The sequence below is a fragment of the Gopherus flavomarginatus genome, chromosome 3 (genome assembly GCF_025201925.1).
Source record: "Gopherus flavomarginatus isolate rGopFla2 chromosome 3, rGopFla2.mat.asm, whole genome shotgun sequence".
NCBI classification, from domain to species: Eukaryota; Metazoa; Chordata; order Testudines; family Testudinidae; genus Gopherus; species Gopherus flavomarginatus.
Window position 1 is genome coordinate 70,651,675 of NC_066619.1, and position 21,182 is coordinate 70,672,856.

General features: G+C 43.1%; 1 protein-coding gene across 3 annotated transcripts in view; it reads right to left on the bottom strand.

Moving 5' to 3' along the window:
- TMEM232 (transmembrane protein 232) overlaps positions 1 to 21,182 on the bottom strand; it is a 122,951-nt gene that overhangs the window by 64,644 nt on the left and 37,125 nt on the right. For all 3 annotated transcript variants that reach the window (XM_050945792.1, XM_050945794.1, XM_050945795.1), the window contains one exon: positions 13,029 to 13,207. In XM_050945792.1, coding sequence (XP_050801749.1) covers positions 13,029 to 13,207 — 179 coding nt within the window. The remainder of the gene's footprint in view (positions 1 to 13,028; positions 13,208 to 21,182) is intronic.

The following is a 21,182-nucleotide window of genomic DNA, read 5'->3' on the forward strand; positions in this document are numbered from 1 at the left end:
CACTCCTCATCCTGGCAGACTGGCATCAGTTGTGAGTATCTGCGGATCTGGAAGGCATGTGGGAAGTCCCTTGCAGACATTCTGTGGGATTGTCCACCATATTACAGAGTTGAGCACCTGGTGTGGATCCAGTATCTCATCTTACATACTTCCAGGTGAACAGTTCCATACTTTCAGGAGAAAAGGCCTGAAGCACATAATATGAGACTTTGTTTATGAGTTGATTTCTGAACATGAAACCAGGAGGCCCAGTAGCTGCAGACATTATGGTCGGCCTTGCATAATTTAGCAACATAGATATCAGGTTCTGGATCTCATAGTATTTGTCCAGTGATTTGTAGATCTCTGAGCATAAGTTTCTATTTCCACTCCCACGTGAACTATCTTTGTGGAGGGAATCAAGGAACTCTTCTTGGTGTTTATCACAAATCCATATGCTTGAAGCAGATTCAGCATCCAGACTGTGGCACTGAGTACCACTGCTTGGGTGGGAGCTCTAATCAAGATGTCATCTAGAAAGGGAACAGGTGAGTGCCCTGAGACCTAAGGTCTGGCTATTATTACCACAGGAATCTTGTGAAGACCCTGGGGGCTGATGAAAAGCCAAATTGGAGTGATCGATACGAGTAGTGAGCTGTTGTTTTGAGATGGGGGACTGGATGAAGAAGGGATAAGGTGGGGCTTTAGTTCGAGGAGTATCAAAACCATTATTCTGAGATGTGGAGAATTCTGCCTTGCAGATTTAATTTTGGGTGGAGATATGTTGTTTGTTGTTGTACTGGGCTCTTAGAGGAAGTAGACCACCTATGGATTTGCCACCCAATCCCGTTCCAGGGTTTTCCCCATATATACTTGCTGCCTTTCCTCTGGTATCTTTATTTGGGAGGAGTGACAATCTGTGTTGCTAGGTTTGTAGTTCCTCTTTAGAGCACTGAGAGGAGGGATTGTTTTGGTTTGGCAGAGCTTTCTGCCACTATTTTGTCTACTTCTTCCACAGAGAAAAGAGAGCCTGTGAATTTAGATGAGCACAGGACTTTTTGGAGTAAATGTCAACCTTACAGCTGTGGAGCCAGATGTGGTATCTGGTTGCTGAGCTGGATGCCATGTCCCTGGCTGAAAATCTCATTGCATCCATTGACGCATCCACAAAAGCTGTTGCTAGGGAAATTTTCATAAGAGTAGACCAGAAGTCAGGATGGTCTCTTTCATAGCACTAAAGACATCCAGCCAGAACACAGTGGCTCTTGCAAAGCATGTAGCTGCCAGAGATGCTCCAAGGGTGGTCAATGAAGCCTCGAAGTTCCTTCTTTAGGATGTCTTTCACCTTTATATCAGTTGGATCTTTGGGAAAGAAATCCCCAGTCCCCTTCGTATGGGGTTACTATATATTTTACCTGAGATGGCACTGCAGCACTGACCTTTGGTATATCTAATGGCATTTTTTTTTTTTGGCTCTTGCAATTTGTAATACCTAAGTGTATACCTACTTATGTGTCTGCCCTTATTAGGGGTTTCCCATTCCTCTCTGATCATATCCTTGAAGTTTGAATGCAGTGGGACTGCTGCTTCAGAAAAGGATTTCAAGGACAAGCCTAAAAAGATACCTGTCTTCTAGCACCTGTTTAGGTTGGATCTGGATTGTGGATGTGACCTTTTTTGCACATGTTTTCAAATGCTTCAGAGGGCCAAAACCTTTTCCCCTCCTGCCCCCAGGTTCTGCTCAGAGCCTCAATCTGGGAGGTCCCCTTCCTCAGTAAAAGAGGAGGTGTTTGAGGCAGAGGATGAATACCTGCTATATGTTATCTTTTTATATACCTTTTCTTTCCCTTTTATGCTCTTTTTGAAAATTTTAGCCTTTTTTTGGCCAACTTTTCAGTGGTTGCCACCCAGCTGTTTCTAGGACATGGTCTCTTGCAGTTTGTTTTATACAGTGCCTTGAGCCCTCTGGATATCTCTCTTACTGTCCTCCCCCTCAGGGTTGCACTCTCCCTGCCTGGGGAATAGGGTTTCATTGCCAGAATTTCCTGATTCAATTTGGGAAGAAGGGGAGCTGAGTGTGAGTGCCGTTTCTCTCCTTAATGAATTTATGACCCATGTAGGAGTTTGCGGGGGGTTCTTTTAGGTCCTGTTCTGTCCTGGATCAGATGAAGTCCTCCTTGTCCTTGGCATCTCTGAGTCCTCACTCTGGTTGGTCTGTGTCTCCAAATCAGACTTGTCTGTTTTGGAGTCACAGCTCCTTAGGGCAAGGGTGTGGACCTAACATTCCTGTGCCCTAGCAGTTCCAGAGTCTGTTGGCTGAGAACAGGTAGGGCACAATTTGCCCTCCGATGAGTTTATAATAGCTTCCTTGCAGATACACCACCACTTGGATTTAACTCAGGGCTTGTGAGACAGCTTTGCTATGTCTGAAAAGGAGCAAAAGAGTCTGACGGTGAGGGGCTGCAATGCTGGGATGGCTGAGACCACCTGCGGTGGCAGAGACCACCTGACTGCTCCATACCCATCCAGGCACTGAAGGAGAAAGGCTGCTGACTACTGCCTGAAAATATGAGTAAAGTAATAAGCTGGCAAAGAGAACTGAACTGCCAGTTTGCTGCTGTGGAGGCAGAAGATCTGGCAGCAGGCCAGAGAAGGGAATGTGGCTGGCTAGCATGGGCTGTACTACAGCTTTGAACTGCCTCCCAAAGCTGCAGAAAGAAGAATAGTCCATATGTCTCAGAATTATGAGAGATGCTGAGCTGCAGAAAAATCAATATTTATGTCAAGTTTTGTTCAGTATCTTCATTAAGTGATCTAAAAGAGAGTAAAGATCAGTAAGGACACAAATACAAAGGCATGCAAAGAGGTTAGTAACTTGGGTCAGAAAAATAATCAAATGACTCACCTTGTAAAATACAAGCAAATATATTGAGGAGGAAATAATCTGAAACACAGACATTTAATGCAAGGCAGAAACCTGGTCACTTTCAGCATTATTCCTTTCCAAAATGTGATAGTGAATAGCAGATTAGATATGAGTTTGCAATGCAACATGGTAGCAACAAAAAAAAGCTATTTAAAACGTGAGTTGCATACACAGTCACATCACATTATGGAGCAGAGATTATATAGATACTTTTTACATGTTTCTGATATGAGTGCACATGGAATATTGCCTTCAGTTCTGGACACCTCACTCACTATCAAAGATATGAAAAACTGGAAGGATTTCAGAAAAGAATCACAAATGATCAGGGCCCTAAGGAACTGACTTTTGAGAAAGATTAAAAGACCTAAATATATAAGTACAGTACAGATTGGCTGAGCAACAGTTAAAGAGGGGTGGGGTGGGGGAGAATATATTAAGAGGCTACAAATGTTTGAAAAGTATAAATACCAAGGAGGGAGAGGATTTATTCCTAGCAGCATAAGGGTAAAATAGAGGGAAAGTGAGCCACAGTTGAGTTTACACTTGATATAATTTCATTTGTAATTGTTACATTGTTTCTTGTGAAGATTTTATAAAACCATTCTTTGAATCACCTAAGTATGAATAGTGTTATAGCACATATCTTCATATCTCTATCATAGCAACACTGATTGAAAAGACAATGTTTGTGGTGATCTAAGGCTGTCCAGGAAAGAAAATGCCCTTACACAGAAAGAGGCCAGAAGTCTCTATTCCATATATGCAAAGAAAAAGGGATTTAAAAGTATTAGCAGAGACACTGATCTTAAGAAGAAATTTAAAATTACTCCAGGATCAATTACTGCCCACATCTTGGTCTACATAGGGGATTTACACCAGATTAGATGAGTTAATCCAGGTTGAGAACACACATATACACATGTCACAACTCATCACTGTGCACTACCTCTGCATTTATTGGGAACTCTTGCAAAGTGGACTAGGTTTGATTCTAATTGTATTAGTTCAGTCTTTTGTTCATGTACATGCAGTTGTTGTGCATCACTTTTTGCATGCTTCCAATGGTTTGCAGGTTGAGTATTACTGACCTGTCTTCTTACTGCACCAATCAAGTTCCCAGGATGGCCTTTCTCCCTTTAAAACATGGCACAGAGCCAGATTTTGCCCATTTGCTCCTGGATCCCAGTGTATCTTTCTGGCAATACAACTGGTATTGCAGTCCAGAAGGCACACAACATGCCGCCTGCAGTTGTGGGGAGCCATGCTGAGACCCCAGATCTCATTGTCATCTATGAGAAGCATTGGTTCAGGAAGCTCTTGTGGCCAGCCACAGGACTAAAGGACCATTCTGTGGACTTTGCAAAGCAGATGTCTGCAAGAGGTCATGACCAGGTTGCCGACCAGTTTTGAATGAAGAACAAGCAGCTCAGGAGAAAGTACATTGAAATGAGAGATAAAAAGAGAATCCAGAGGAAGATTTTTTGATGCATTGGACAGGATTTTATACAATTACAGTATGACTCATCCCAGGCACTATTAGGAGCTTACTGCCCATACTCTCCCCTCTCCCGCACTGAGGCTGATCGGCTCGATTCATCAGCGGATGACCGAAAGGATGCTGGAGAAAAGCTGCCCCACTGAGAGATGGAATCTTTTTGGGACTCAAGACTAGGGTGGTCACTCACTCATTCCTGGAATACTGGGTGTTCTAGTACTTCCAGGGACACTATGTCCCACCCTCACTGATGTGACCTCATCTCCATTGTGTCTGACCTTATACAGACACAAGGTCATGCTGCACAGGTGACACCATTTTTAAGAGTGCATTCTTCTGTATCCCTGATCTGAGTCTCTCTCCACCTCCAGCCAACAGATCACGGTACTGCAAGCCAAGCTGCTTGCTCCGTAGCCACTGCACACCTGTCACCCACTGGCCACTGCTGCCATTAGGTACAGCCCCTAAAACACACTATTGGACATATCCCAGAGTTCCACCCTGCCTTGCACTCATTGGCCAGGGCTCCTGCAAAGCATTGCTCCATCTCTATTTTTGTTGGTCAGTGTTCTTTCTCCACCCAGTGTTCAAAAGACCCCATTGTCCCAGATACCTTCTTCTTTGGTGAACTCGAATGTTCTCCTTGGCCAGCTTTTGTGCTATTACCCATCAGTCAAGGCTATTACTTGCCATGAGTTAGTGACATTGGGGATATGGGCTGAGTGGGTGGAAGTGACCTTGCACGTTCCTCAAAATGGCATCCCCTGTCCAATATCAGATTAAACCACATCTGATTTTGTCTCAGTACTGGACAGGGAACAAACCCTAGAAAAGCAGGACTGTCCAGTTTAAGACCAGATGTATGGCCTACCTACTCAGCACCCTGACAACAGCCAGCTGGAAAGCTAAACTCAGTCCTGCCCTGCTGCAATGGACTCTGATTCTTTCCCTGCATTGGCTGAGCCAGAGTCCCAGTTGGAAACCCAGGCTGGGACCAAAAGAGTCAGATTCTTCGGAAGGAAACTTTGACATGTAAGTACCTAGCTTTACCATTTAATATTACTGTTGGTAGCTGCAAGCTAAGAGCCTCCATCTCTCTGTCTTCTGCTGTTTCAGAATGGCACTTGCCAGCAGAGTACAATCACAATGTGAATTCCTCGCCTTCTCCACCCACCCTCTTGCAGTAGGTTCAAATAATGAAAAGCATTCATTAGTGCAAAATTCAACAGTGTATTGAGACTCTGCTTACAGGAAATTTGCTTAGTTCTTGTAGTTTACAGTAGACACAACTGAACATTGGATGCCTGGTCAAGGCACAAACAATACTGCTCCCCACTGAGGTACAAATACCCTATAAAATGATGCCAGAACGCTCTTTTCTTTTCTCTGCACATACTCCATGTCTGCCAGGGAGATGCAGCAGAAATTAAGACTGAGAAATTGCTCAGTTTTCTTTCGCATATTATAGAGAATAGTTGCACGCCCATGGCCCGAGTATAGCTTGCAAGCCCCTTCCAATCCTGCAGCACTTCTGGGGAACTATCCTGGTGAATAGCTTTACAGCCTCTATCACTTGTCCACCCTTTGCCTTTTTGAAAAAGCCCATTCTCAACCTCCTCGTCACCTGCCTCAGTCTAACAACATCAGTCAGGAGGATAGCCTAAAGGGGATGTATAAGAGAGTGCTATCTAGCTTGCCCCTAACAACACCCCCTCCCCAGCCGCCTCTTTATATCTCCAACACCACAAGATGGCCTCCAGCGCTTAAACAAAACCGAAAAAGCAACCTGGAAACATAGCTCTGACCACCCCATCCCTACCGGCGTGAAAGCAGATAAAATATACAGAAATCCAAATGGACCAGGCACCCTCTGTACATGCAGGCCACTTATCTCTGAGTTTCTGCCAAAGAATGGGAAGAGTCTCAGGAGGTAAAATCACGTATATATACTTTTCAAAAAAGCTCTCATGACTTGCCTGGGATTTGAACAAGTGACTGGGTTATTCTTCCCCTACTCCCATAGTCACAGCACCTGCAAGAGCCAAACCATCAAAAACAGGGCCTCTATCTACTGCTGACAGACTAGCCAGCCTGAGGTGGAGAAAAAAGAAGACTCACAACATGTCTGCAGAACTCTTGGCTGAGTCACACAGGAAAACCAGGCTGACTGAGAGGCGGAGCCAGTAGGTGAGGACCCAGTGGGAGAAAGAAATGCACCTCTCCCAGGAGATCATGACAGTGGCCAAGGACAGTGTCTCAGCGCCCAGGGAAAGAGTGGTTGTGGCTAACAACAGCATAACCATGGCAAAGGAGATCATGGAAAAAGACAGAGATACAGAGACAGCTTATGGATACAATCTTGAGCCAGAACAGCTTCCTGCAAAACATGCTGCTGCTAGGCCAGGAGGCCCTGCAGTCCATAATTTGGAATCCAGCCATGTCCTTCAGCCCCTGGACAATGCTGGCTACTGGGACCAGCAGCAACCCCTAACCACTGTATCCCTGCAGCAAGCCCTGCAACACCACTGATAATTTTGAGCTGCAGCACTTAATCCAGAACCCATGCAGACAAGAAGTTCTGAAGGCCCGATGTTTGCTCGCCTTTAACTTTATGCCTCTCCCCCTCCCCCACCCTCTCATTTGATGTACTTTAAATGTTCTTACTGTTGCGTTCATTAAAGATTTGTGTATAGCTGGTTATTTAGTTAAATATATTTCCAACTACAAAGATATTACTTTTCCATTGGTTTCATTAAAACTTTTTTATTGATTTTTTTGTTTTGTAATAAAAACTCTTCACAGAACATCAATTATGAGTCTTCATTGCAGTTACACAGAAAATCATTTAACTAACAATGAAATCATGCATGGTTTCTACAAAAGCACATAGGGAACACAAAATACTCCAGTGCTTGCAATGTCTGCATCCCAGTATCACCTCCATGGGCTCACATGTTCAGCCAGAGGACTCAAAACACGAACAGGCATTCTTTCCAGCATTCCCCCAGCTGTTTGTGCTCTTTGGGATACCTTGCTGGCTGCTCAAACCTCCGAGCAAGTCTCTGTTCTTCAGCCTCCTACCTGCCCTTCAGGCTTTCCTCTTTACTCTCACAAATATTGTGCAAAACACAACATGCAGTTACAATGGTTGGGAAAAAAAATTCTGCTGCTTCAGACCTATTCCATAAACAGTGCCTTCTGCCTTTCAAAAGCCAATGCACATTTGACTACCATTCTGCAACTACTGAGACAATAGTTAAAATGTTCTTTCCTTCTGTCCAAGCAGCCTCTATATAGCTTCATTAGCCAGAGCATCAGGGGATAAGCCAGGTCTCCCAGAATAACCAAACCAACTTCCACATCATCAGTGTTCACAGTGGTCCTGGGAGCCTCTCTCCATTAATTTAAATACTACTGAGTTCCAAAAGATCCTATCATCATGGATCCTCCCAGATCACTCTGCATTTATGCCTGTAAACCTGTTGCAGTGGTCCACCGGTCTTTAAAGCACCATGGAGAAATATGTCTGTTTATAAATTCTGTGCTCTGGGAGGAGATGGGGTGGGGAGGGTGCACCTATACAGTTTGAGACCCCATGCATGCAAAGCCATCAGTCTTCTGAGCATTACACAGCTTCATGCCCTGGTTACACAGCACTTCACCAATGGCATAGCAGACCTGCATGGGAATGGCCTCAACAGTTGGTCTCCTCATGCTCAACTGGTTGGCTGCAGACCAATAACATTCTGGAATATCCAGCTTCCCAAATGCCAATGGTGACCCATTTTTCCATGAGTATGGGGCACTGCAAGTTGGTATGCTGCCACTGAAGCTCCAGGAACAGTTCTGCACAGCTCTCAAAGTCCTCTCTATCCTGAAATTCTCTTGCTGCTATCACTGCTCATCCCAGTCCTGCAGACCGATCCTCTCCCACCAATCCAGTCAAATTTCCCAGGCCCATAAATGGCACTGTATGCTGTATAGGTGATCTAGGAATCCGTCCTCTTTGTTTCAACAACTCAGCATCTTTCTGGTCTTCTGCCTCAGCCTGCTGTCACCGCTGCAGAGTATCCTTCTGCTGCTGGAGGAGCTGCTGCTGCCATAGAATATTCTCCTGCTTCAGCATCATCTGCTCAGTGGTGCAACAGGGAAAGTCCAGTGCTGAATCTGTCCAACCCCAAGTATTGTAATACAGCCCAAGCAGCCTGGCCATAGTCACGGTTGTCACTGTAGTAGTACAGAACGTTGGGATCATGCTGGCCCATAGCAATTGGAAAATGGTGTGAACCAGTACAAACAAGAAGAATGGGGTGGAGACAATGGATTTATGGGATTTTTTAAAATGTAAACCCATGTAGCTTCCCATAATTCACAGCAAAAACAATAACAGGATGCATGCCACTCAGAGATGAAGCAAAGGATCCTAAAGAATGCTATCCTCTCAATATAAGAGCATAAGAATTGCCATACTGGGATCAATGGTCCATCTAGCCTGGTATCCTGTCTTCCAACAGTGGCCAATGCCAGGTGCTTCAGAGGGACTGAACAGAACAGGTAATCATCAAGTGATCCATCCCTGCACCCATTCCCAGCTTCTGGCAAACAGAGGCTAGGTACACTTCTGAGCATGGTTTTGCATCCCTGCCCATCCTGGCTAATAGCCATTGATGAACCTATCCTCCATGAAGTTATTGAATTCTTTTTTGAACCCTGTTATAGTCTTGGCCTTCACAACATCCTCTGGTAAAGAGTTCCACAGGTTGTGCATTCTGTGAAGAAATACTTCCTTTTGTTTGTTTTAAATCTGCTGCCTATTAATTTCATTTGACCCTTAGTTCTTGTATTATGAGTAAATAACACTTCCTTGTTTATTTTCTCTACAACAGTCACAATTTTATAGACTTCTATCATATCCTCCCTGAGTTGTCTCATTTTCAAGCTGAAAAGTCCCAATCCTATTAATCTCTCCTCATATGGAAGCTGTTCCATGCCCCTAATGATTTTTGTTGCCCTTTTCTGTACATTTTCCAATGCTAATGTATCTCTTTTGAGATGGACAACCAGACCTGCATGCAGTATTCAAGGCATGGGCATATCATGGATTTATATAGAGGCAATAGGATATTTTCTGTCTTATTATCTATCCCTTTACTAATGATTTCCAACACTGTTACCTTTTTTGACTGCTGCTGCATATTGAGCGGATGTTTTCAGAGAAGTATCCATAATGACTCAAAGATCTCTTTCTTGAGTGGTAACTATCATTTTAGACCCCCTCATTAAGGCTGCAAATTTGTCACAGAGGTCACAGAAGTCATGGATTCCGTGACTCTCCATGACCTCCGTGACTTCTGCAGCGGCCGGTGCGCCTGGCTCAGGAGCAGCTCAGGCAGCCCTTGTGCCAGTCGCACTGGCCGCTGCTGTAAAAGACTTTTATGCTGATGCTACACATCTTTTGAAATTACTGTTTCTAGTGATTCTTACGCACTTTACTGGCATGTATTACATTGTGTTAATCTATTATATTGCATTGTATCTGCCAGGTTTAGCAACAAAAAGTACCAAAAAGTTCCATGGAGACAAGATGCTCTAAACATACAGAGCTCTGTGCAGCTGGAGTGGGTAGGGTATAAGAGGTGTTTTCCACCCCATAACCCAATTATGGGGGCAGCCAAGGCCGGTTCAGTCTTCGTGAAGGTTAGAGCAACACAGAGCTGCATCTAACTTATGCTGGCAGGAACAGTTTCTGAGGACTATTTTATTGGCCTGTGATCTCTGGAGCAACACAAAAGGGACTTGGGCTGGGCCAAAGATCTAGACCAACTTTTCTCTGACTCTTCCCAGTGATATCAGTACCCCTTATCAAGGCTCTTTTTACTTCGTAGCATATTGGACTGAAGTTGTGCAGTCAGGCTATGTGATCTATATGGCAGAGTTGCACTGAATCTGGTGACCAGCTAGAAATAAGGAGATTTAACTGATTACTAAATCATTTGGTAATCTTTGGTTTTACTGAAGTACTTTAAAAAAAAAAGTCCTCCCAAAGAAAAATAAAAATGCATGTAATTGCCTTGCATTGCAGAAAAGAAGTCCCATTCCTGCAGGGCTTATTGGTCCCCAGGAACAGGGAGCATGCAGTGGCAGGAGGCTCTGAAGCACTGTCTTGAGAAAGATGGAGGAGGCTTGCAAGAAGTGGTTGCCATCTAGGTATCCTCAGCTCCACTTCTATATGATAAAGAGCTGCCTGACAGCTGCCTTCCTCTGTGGCTTAGGTGCTCTGGTTGGCCACCTTCAGTTCTTACTTCCAACTACATCTGAGAAAAGGGTAACTATGAAGGCCTTTTTCAGTCTTAGTGCTGCCCTCTGTATCAGACAGATTTTTCTCTCTTCTTCCCATGCTGTCCTTTTAAGGACAACAGTGTACAAAGCCACTGACAAACAAAGTAACACATCTATGGAAATTAATGACAAACGGTGGGTGGACAAGATGGGGAGCTAGAAGTGGCAGAATAATTTTTGTGGTCTGTTGTGGAAAAGACCACCACCCAGTTGATTTGAATCAGACAGCCTGAGGCAACCTTTATTGATAAAACAAGACTACAAGATTACAAGTATGCTTACAGGGAGAGACTGCGTAATCTCACGCAAGAGGTAGGCTGCTCTGCCCTTCACAATTTTCACCAAGCTTATAAAGGTTAAAACCGCAAAATGTCATATTGATTACACAAGTTATTTGCCTTTTTTTGGTAATTAATATTGCAAATCAGCAGGTTATTTACTGTAAGTTTAGCTTGGGGTATTTCCAGTTATTGTTAATTATGCTGACTGTTCTATGACCCCTTGGTTGCAATTACATATTGCAAAAGCCTTACCATATAGAATATTGCAAATTAGCAAGCTATTTTAACAGATATCCTGTGTTTTGGGCAGTGTTGAGCTGGTTATCTTGTGACCCCACCTTGTGATCTACCTTACGCAAGCAAAGCTACTATGTTTGCCTATAGCTGAACTGGCCTCCAAGGGACCCCTTGTCTCCTCCTAGTTCCTCTTTTGTTAGTGTTCCATACCCCGCTTTTCTCATATCTAGTTTCTCCACACCCAGTGCCACAGTAATACAAGTTTCTTTGAGAACTAAAACCATGGCTTTTATTTTGCATTTATTTAGCTTGCATAGGCCTGTAAACTAATAAAGCTAAAAGCATATAATTGTTGTAATATTATATGTTAAAATCACAGATGCTTATATCAATGGCAGGGCTCTGCAGCAGGGACTGACAGTTTACTATTTCAATCAAGGCCCTGGTACAGTATCCGACCAGTGACAGCAACCTCCAAAAGGCTTTGGTGGCAAGACAAGATCCCATATAAACAGTTGCAAAGCTCTATCCAACGAGACGGGGGGGCGGGGGCGGTTATGTTCCCTTATAGGTCTTATATTGAGCAGAGATTTGTGTGTCATGTTGGCAAAAAGGTAAATTATGTGGCATTTGCTCAGCAGCATAATTACATTATATACAGAGTCTGACTATTGTGTAAAGATAGGCCCAAGCCCAAATCCTACATTGGCAAACCCACTCACTCACTGTTTGGTTCCTTTCTATAATGGAGTAATGTAGTCTGGAAACTGAAGATCCAATCAAACACTTGGAGAGAATGAGAGAAACTATAAAAATTGCTACCTTGTAAGTAGTGGAAAGGAGAAGAGGAGGACAAGGGCCCCCCAGAAGTCCCCACCTTGCTCTGAGGATGCAGAGCTTCACATCCTGTTGTCAGGGGCTGGGTTACAGCCTGAGATAGCCTACCTCTGTCAGACTCTATGTTTAGGTAAAATCTTTCTGCTGCTTCTTCCATTATAGTTATGTACTAAGGCTCAAGAACAAAACAAGGAAAAAATCATGCTTGTTGAGAGGTCTGTTATATTCACTGTCCCATTTCACTGAAGTTTATGCAGCTAAACCAATACCCTGGGACAGAACATCCCTGATATCTAGGGAAGCTTACATCTGGCTCCCAGGGCAACCTCCTATTATGTTTTAGACTAGATTCTTTTGGTTATGAATGAGCAGGTACCTTGCATCACTTTTGCAGATGCTTCTTTTTTTCAAAAATGTTCTTAAAAAGAAAAATAAAACAACTCACCCATTTAATACTGTAGCTCTGCTAAACAAAGCCCAGATTTAAAGCTTGACTTTGGCGGTTGATACTTAAATTAACAGAATCATTCAGGAAATCATTCCCACGCAAAATTAATTTTAATCATTCAAGATTAGTTTTGGTCACACTTCACAAGTAACGAATACAAAAAACCCAAAAATCGAAGCTTGATATATTTCCCTGAAGTATAGCACACTTCATTTCAGCTGTTTAACTACTTGGAAAATTAAGGCAACTTAAAATGCTGGAATGAAGTTCCTATCAATAACTAATTTAATAAAGACAAACCAGTACAATATCTGTATGTGCTTATAGTGAAAAAGGTAGGAACAATTTATTGATAAAATGAAGTAAGGCAAAGTACATAAATTGCTTCCGCTTTTGGCATTGAGAGTATAAATCTTTTTCATAGGCAATTTAGGTGTGATTAACATTTAAGCACAAAGGTTGGTTTATCAGAGTTATCCTTACCAGTTTTTCTGATGGAGCTCTTCCTTATAGAACAGAAGATGTTGAAGTACTTCATCTAGTCGAGAAGAGTTGTTGTGTACACAAACCCAAACAACAAGACTATGCCAAAGAAAGTGCTGAATCGTATTTTCTTTTTGTTCAAGCTTTAATCGAACTGATAGGTCAGAATCCAAGACGGACTAAGAAAAAAATTAAGTGAAATTCATAGATAAGATCTCTTGAATAGAAAGTTAGTCTTTGGTTTTCTACTCAGACTTGTCTTAGAATTTTACTCAGCACAACACTTGCTCAGCATTCTTGTTTCATACAAAATACAATGCTACAAATGCCTCTAATATATTCTGCACAACGGGACCAAAAAAATCTCAGAATCCAGTCAACAGAGGATGTGCTATTGTTGTTTCTCTGGGGGTTTTATGTATTATAAAGTGCTCACTACCCGAAGATGTCTCTTCTGAAGTAATTAAAATTAGTGTCCCTGCCTATGCTGTTACATTTAAGCTTGTGTTTGAGCCAGCATTAACAGTATAAACCAGTTTTATTAAGATGTCACTTCAGACTAAGATTAGCTTTATGAAAACAAAGCCTCAGCCTTCTGGGACTATTAACAAAAAGTAGAATTGCTGTAGTTTGTCTGTAAGGTTAAATAACACAGGTTATTAATCAGTAATGTGGACTGGCACACTTTGGTTATACTGGAAAACATTGAATTGGCCAAGGTTCTGACTCTAGAATCTGATTTGCGTAGTCAGAGCCCCACGTTCAAGCACAGTCCCACTGACTCCAATAGGACTCTGTGTTAAATGTTAATCTCTACTTGTATTTATCAGATTGCAAGATCAGACCCAACATTAATTTGTTTACAAGTTGGAGTTCTGTTTAGAATAAGAACAATTTTTAAAAGATTATCATTTTTTAAACACTGACTTTGGGCAGCAAACCTGTATCAGGATCTGCTAATGCAGAGCCCTGTGCTATGGGGGAGTCCTCGTGACTTTGTGGACTCCACAAGAGTGTCAGAATCTTGATATAGGATTTGTAAGAATTCACAAATTAAACTGAATCAAATTAACATGCATGAAAAATTTACATGACCAAATTCCTAGCTTCTAAGCTCATTTAAAATTATTATAATCTAGTGATGGCACAAAAATCTATTTTTGAGAAATTACTAAATTCATATAGATTGTTGATTAGCTGCTCTGTGGGCTTTAAATGATGTATATTGTAGGAACACGGGAACTGCCATAGGTAGGTATTGTCTGACAGTGGCCAGCACCAGATGTTTCAGAGGAAGGTGTATGACTCCAACAGTAGGCAGATATGGAGTAATCTACCCCTCATGTTATGTCCCATCCTTTTCTCTAATAGTTAGAAATTGGCTTAACCCTAAAGCATGAAGTTTAGTAACTCTTTCACAAAATGCATCATTAATCACAACTCTGGATATTCTTGATATCCATTTAAGTGTCCGCTCCTTTTTCCACTATGAAAATGATTTTGAACTAAACATGTATTAATACATCACAATGGCTATAATGGTGCAATCACAGTCCAGAGATAAATAAGGCCCTGATCCAGAATAAAATAAGTTGTGGCCTTATCATAAAGCGAGTCTGCTCAAGCTTCTCCCCTCAAAATACCTGCTTTCTGGTTTGGGCAGTTACAGAGCTGCCCAGTGGGCAGGAAATTCTTGCAAATGAGCAGACTACTCCTTGAGCCTTACAGTCCTTGATTTCTCAAGCCCTTGAATTCCCCCACTGGTGGCCACATCGAATGCTTTAGTTAATACAGCCCCGGGATTGTAGAAAATCTCCTACATGGCTCTATGTTGAGAGGCTCAGCGAGCTCAGAGACCAGGAAGTGAACTGAGTTGGTTTTTCAGATGACCTAGGGCTCCCATGAGGGAGCTGTCATACATCCTCACTGGCTGGAGGATGCTGCAGGGATCTTATTTCTTAATTCAGTAAACCTTGGGGGATAATTTTATTATGTAGTGCACTTAAATATGCTATAGAAATTAAGTTTCATTAATAGTAATTGAATCAGTCAATCCATTTTAGCTGTCTGTTCTGAACTAGTTAGTCTACAATCCTCACTGCTCTTTAGGAATCATTCAGAGCTATGATAAAGAATAGCAGACCTTGAAATAAGGAAAATAAAAATGGACATGGAAGAAGCTGCTGTAATCTGCTGTTGAAGAGTCTAAACTAGGTGTGTATTGTCTATAATCTATGAGCACTATGTTATGAGGTTTGACTGCATTCAAAAGCCTTAAGCACAGCTGGTTTTCAGAGGCGATCCCTTTGAGTGCTAAATATTTTATTATGAAGTGCTACATCCTTCAACAAAGACAAAGACAAAGAACACTAAACTTTCAAGGGTATATACTTTCAAAATCCTCAAACTTTCTGTGACTGAAGGAAAGTATTTGACAGCAGAGCACCCTTTTTCCTTCCTCTAATGATCCATGCTTACTTACCAATACGAATGTCTTGAAGAAGTCATTGTTATAAACAGGTTCTTTTTCCTTGTGTCTTCCCACTTATTGAGGAAACTTGGTCAGTTAATTAGCTTAATTAAAATGGTGGTATCATTTTTAATTGCAGCCTTTCCATATGTTGGATGTGGTAACAAAGTAGGGAGGGGTATTTTTCCCTGATCCTACAGGTGCAGCAGCATACAAGTATAATAAAAATCCTAAGTCTGGTCACAAAAAAATTCCCACAGCACAGAAACTACAAAGCCTCTTCTGCATGTTCCAATATAGGAGTGCACCAGTATGGGGCTGAGGAAAGGACCAGATCTGACACCATTATGATTCCACAGGGTGCTGCTGCCCATAGGCAGCTTGGCATGAGCTGTTATAACATAGGTGGCAACTAAGGGCTACCTAATTACATCCCATTTTGGCCCCTGAAGCAGCCTAGAAACAGAAGGGTAAAAATGTGGCTTAAACCTTCTTAGTCCATGCACCTTCACCCCTCTTGGGCTGAGAGTTTTGTACCACACTTCCCAGAGATACAGCACAAGATCATACCTGAGTTTTTTTCTCCAGTTGCACAGTTTGCATATGCTATACCTTTATTTATAACATGATGACCTTCCTTAAGTGTCAAACCCCACACTCCCCTATGATTATAATCCTCAATTTTCCTTCCTACAAAGGCTTCCACCAGTGCATTCCCATTGCTTGCAGATTGTTCAAAACTCAGCAGAACATTTGCTCAAGGCTTCAAGCTGTAACAATCAGGGCTTTGGAGCTGTGCTCTGGCTCCATTCCAGCTCTAGGCAAAAACCTGCAGCTCTACTGCTCCAGAGCTGCTCTGCGCTTCAGCTCTGGGCTCCACTCCAAAGCCTTCGTAACAATCATACTACAGCTGCCCTTTGTTCTTCATAATGGCTATCTATTAAGCAGACAATTGACTTTAACTTGGCCCTATTGGTCTTTATAGTTCTCCACAGTGAGCTATTAAAGATCTCCTTTTACAGGCATCTCCCAACGTAAGGTTTATAGGATCTGCCATTCACTCCCACATCCCAGCTGTATCGTCCGCTCACTCTTAACAGCTCCTACAAACCTCCTCTTCCCTGGTGTTTTCTTTTTATCCTTCTTTCCCCCTTGGTGTGAGACAGCCCAGATTTATTGACTGCCAGAGTATGCTGCAAGGCTCATCTTCTCCCCAAGCTTTTCTGAGGGAGTGGGGTGAGTTGGTCATCGGTGTGTAAGGAATCATAACCCCCCACCCTTTATATGTAGCTTTAATACCGGCCAACTCGGGCCATCTTCGGCCACTGCCTCTAAAGGTTTACTGTTGCTGGTGTGGACCCCGCCCTAGGGTTCTGGTCGGAAAATAATGCACGAACAGTACTCTTGTGAAAGGTTACCAACAGTAATACAGGCATCTGTGGTCCTGATATATAATTGAATACTTGTAGCTTTCTGCTCTTGTTTAGCCACTGCCTTTAGAATCTTGCTGTCACTGGTGTGGCTCCTGCCCTAGGGTTCTGATTGAAGACCATGTACGATCAAGTACCCTAGTGGTAGGTCCCCAACAGTAATATGAGCATCTACGGTTCGAATATAATTAAATACTTGTAAACTTTTGTTTTCATAAAATCTTGTTTAACCAGTGCCTAAGAATTTGCTGTCACTGCCACGGATACTGCAGCGGGACCCTGACTGAAATAATAAGGCAAATCAGTCCCGGCTGCAGATCCCTGACATTGATATAAGCCTCTGTAATTTTAATATATAATACTGTAATAATTATAAATGCTTTTAACTTTATTGGTTTATAGGCCCATATAGCCAGGCCTAATTTGTTTATCAGTAATGTCTGACCCACTGGGTGGAGAGGAAAGCAAATATTAAGAAATATGGGTATGGAACGCTGACAAAAGAGGAACTAAGCAGGGAGGGACCAGGAGTCTTTTCCTGCCAGTCTGGCTTTAAGCAAAATATAGCATAATAAGACTGCTTGCTTATAGAAAATTGCCAGGTGGCATTGTCAAGTGACCAGCTTAATCATTGCCAAAATGTGTGACCTATGCAATATGCTAATAGCTTGTGCAATATGTACTTGCAATCAAGAAGTCATAAGACAATGTAATTGCAAAAGCCCCTAACTGGAAATACCCCAAGCTGAATTTACAGTAAATAACCTGCTGATCTGCAATATTAACTACCAAAAATAAGCAAATAAATTGTGTAATCAATATGACGTTTTGCGGTTTTAGCCTTTATAAGCTTGGTGAAAATTGTAAGGGACAGAGCAGTTTTTCCCTTGCATGGGATTTTCTGTCTCTCCCTGTATGCATACCTGTACTCTTGTTTTATCAATAAAGGTGCCTCGACCTGTCTGACCAAAATCGAATAGCTGGTGGTCTTTTCCACAACAGGTGGTTTGATAGGGTTTCTTCATGATGGATTGACAGGGACCACTTATATTTTGAGAGATGAAGTCAACTTTGAGAAGGATGGTTAAATGTTCTAATCTGGTTATTTGTCCATTTATGTTTTCCTTCCTCTCCATGTAATGATATGAGCCCTATCACAATAGTGTCACAGAACAACAAACGTTATTTAATTTGCCCTCACAATATCTGTGGAAGGTTAGTCCCATTTTACAGTCTGCATCTACTGAACCTTAACTTCCTGAGTGCCCGTGGTCAAGTGCCTTAACCATAACACCATCCTTCTGCCTTAAGAAATGTATGTACAAGCGCCTACAACCTTGAGTAGGTGCTTTTAAACATTTTAATAAATGTTTCCCATTTAAGATACCACCTCCCCATTGCTCTTTTAAGAGAGTGACTCAAACCACTTCCCAAAACATGTACTGTTTTCATGGTTCAGCAGCAGACAAAAACTCAGCAGCCAGCCAGCCACAATTTTCCAGAAAGGAATTGATCTCACTCTGGCCCTGCAGATCTTCTTATACTAGCTTACTTGGCCCTGATTAGCTGCTTCCCATACAGCTGCTCTAGGCAGCTTGGAGGACCTCTCTACTGCCCTTTTCTGAGGTGGGGTGTGGCAGGGCTACAACGCCTCTAGCAGACGGCCTCCAGACCCAGGCCACCCTGGCGCAGTCTTGCACATGCTGGTGGCTCACTGGGGCTGTTTCACTGACATCAATGTGGGGTGGTCAGGGAATGCACATGATGCATGCATCTTTCGGAACACTGGACTGTATAGAAAACTGCAAGCTGGGACTTTCTTTCCAGACCAGAAGATTTCAAATGAGGATGTGCAAGTGCCCTTAGTGATCCTTGGAGACCCCACATACCCCTTGCTCCCATGGTTCATGAAACCTTAGATCAGGAACCTAGACAGCAGCAAGGAGTGCTTCAACAACAGGCTCAGCAGGTGCCAAATGACCACTGAATTTGCCTTTGGCTGATTGAAAGGATGCTGGCGTTGCCTTTTTAGCTGGTTAAACATCAATGAAGAAAATATTCTGATGAGCATTGTGGCCTGTTGTACTCACCATAATATTTGCGAATGAAAGGGGAGAAAGTTTCCCCAGGGGTGTGCTGCAGAGGCTGATCGGCTGGCTGCTGATTTTGCGCAGCTGGATACAAGGGCAATTAGAGGGGAGCAGCAGCAGGCTATTGGAATCAGGGAGGCTTTGAAGGAGCATTTTGACAATGATTCCCAGTAATGTGTCTGTATGTGATGAATTCAGCCAGGCAATGTTTACTTGCCGCCATGAATTACTGCTGTAGTGCTTGCTTCTTGAGCATTAATTGCAAAGAGTAAATATTCCTACCTATAGTCATTGTTTCAATGTTAGCACTGAGCGATGTATATATGTCACAACTGAAGAACCATTTTATTTCAAAGACTTAAGTTTTAATGGGATAAAACACAAACCTTTGGACAAACAGAAGACAGGAAAATGAACAGTCTCATGGTTAGAGCTCTCACAGCTAGGTGTAATTCCAATTTTCATTGGAAAACCAGTCCTCAGGCTTGGAGTGCATGGGGTACTGTGGGGGACCAGAAACACATGATGAATGCAGTGTGAGAGTTTGGGGAGGGCATAGACCGGAGTTCTGTAATGGCTGGAGCGGGAGTTGGGCACAGATTTGCACTGATTGCAGGCTAATGAGGGACTTCAAAACCTCTGTCTGGTCCTCCAGGAGCTTTATAATCTGCTCCTGCCCGTGTCCTTTCCTGACTATCCGGCCTCAGTCTTTCATTAATTGTCTCCCTCCATGCTTATTTCACTATGTGCTGTATCTGTTGACTGAAGCACTCCACAAAACATATACTCCTTACTCCTCCTGGGTCGCCCTTTTATCTGATGGAGGTGCTTTGCCAGTGTGAAAGAGTGTGTTCTCAGGGGTGCATCTTTAGAAGACAAAGAAACAATGAACAGAGATAGTATTGAGAGTGCACTCGCAGCCCTGAATCACAAAAGTTATACATACCTCTTTCTCACTGTCCCTGGGCTAGCACATGGGTTGCTGCAAGTCCCAATTAAGGTGAGTTTGCAGGGGGTGTGGGGAGAGAGGGGGAAAGGGCAAGAAGGGGCAAAAAGTGTTTTTTGAAGGGGGTTACTATAAGTGGCTATTTTGAATATTGGTACCCTTTTTGACAGACTAGGGTAATCAAGCCCAATGTCTCACTCCTAAGAGCAATCCAGGATGCAAGGGTACATCTGCTTGCGTGTGGCTTCATATTGGCTCCGTATGCTGCTCGCTTGTGTGTTGCTCTGGTCCCTGCAGAAATAATTGCTGAGTGGTGCTGCAAAGTTTCCTACAGCTCGGGGGGGGAGAAACAAGGCAGCTCTCCCAAGAAATCTTAGGCAGAGGATTGCAGAAAACCTGCAGGAAAGTTTCCTAGAGATCGCTATAGAGGATTCCAGGGACATCCCCCTGGACATTAACAAACTTTTCTGCTGTGGCCCCACAGGCTTTGTTATTAATTTCTGTATCTTATCCCTCTTCTACCATACAACAAAGTTCACGAGAACTCAATCTCCTTTCACTGCAATATCAAAGCAAAATAAGCTTACTGGAGTTCCCCTGTCTTGTGCACTAGAGCTGGAATGCTAGGACTGTCTAGACCCCTCCGGAGTGGAAAATAGGTCCTGACTTGCTGTGCCACCAGATGGCCTTTCCATGTGCTCCACATCATCCTCCAGTTCCACTCACTTGTCCACAACTTGCTCCCAGGGTTAAGTCTGCTGGCTACTGCCTCCAGTCTCCCCGAAACATCCACAGGGCTCCTGGTGGTGGAGGCAGGGTCGCCACTGAGGATGGCATGCAGCTCCTTATATAAGCAGCATGTTTTTGGCTACATCAGAGCGGTGGTTAGCCTCTCTTGCCTTCTGGTATGCCTGCTTCAGCTCCTTGATTTTAGCATGACACTGCCACGTGTCCCTTTTGTTCCCCTTCTCCTGCATGCCATTAGCAAGTAGCCCATATGTATCGAAATTCCTACAGCTGGTGAAAAGCTGTGACTGCACAGCCTCCTTGCCCCATATACTTAGCAGATCCAACAGCTCTGGTGTGCTCCACGTCTGCTGTGGAAAGCCAGCGTGGTCAGATGGGAAGATGCTGTGTGAACTGTGCATGGCGAGCAAATAGGAAGAGAATTTCAAAAATTCCTGGGCCTTTAAAAGAGAGGTGCATACCTGTGTACCT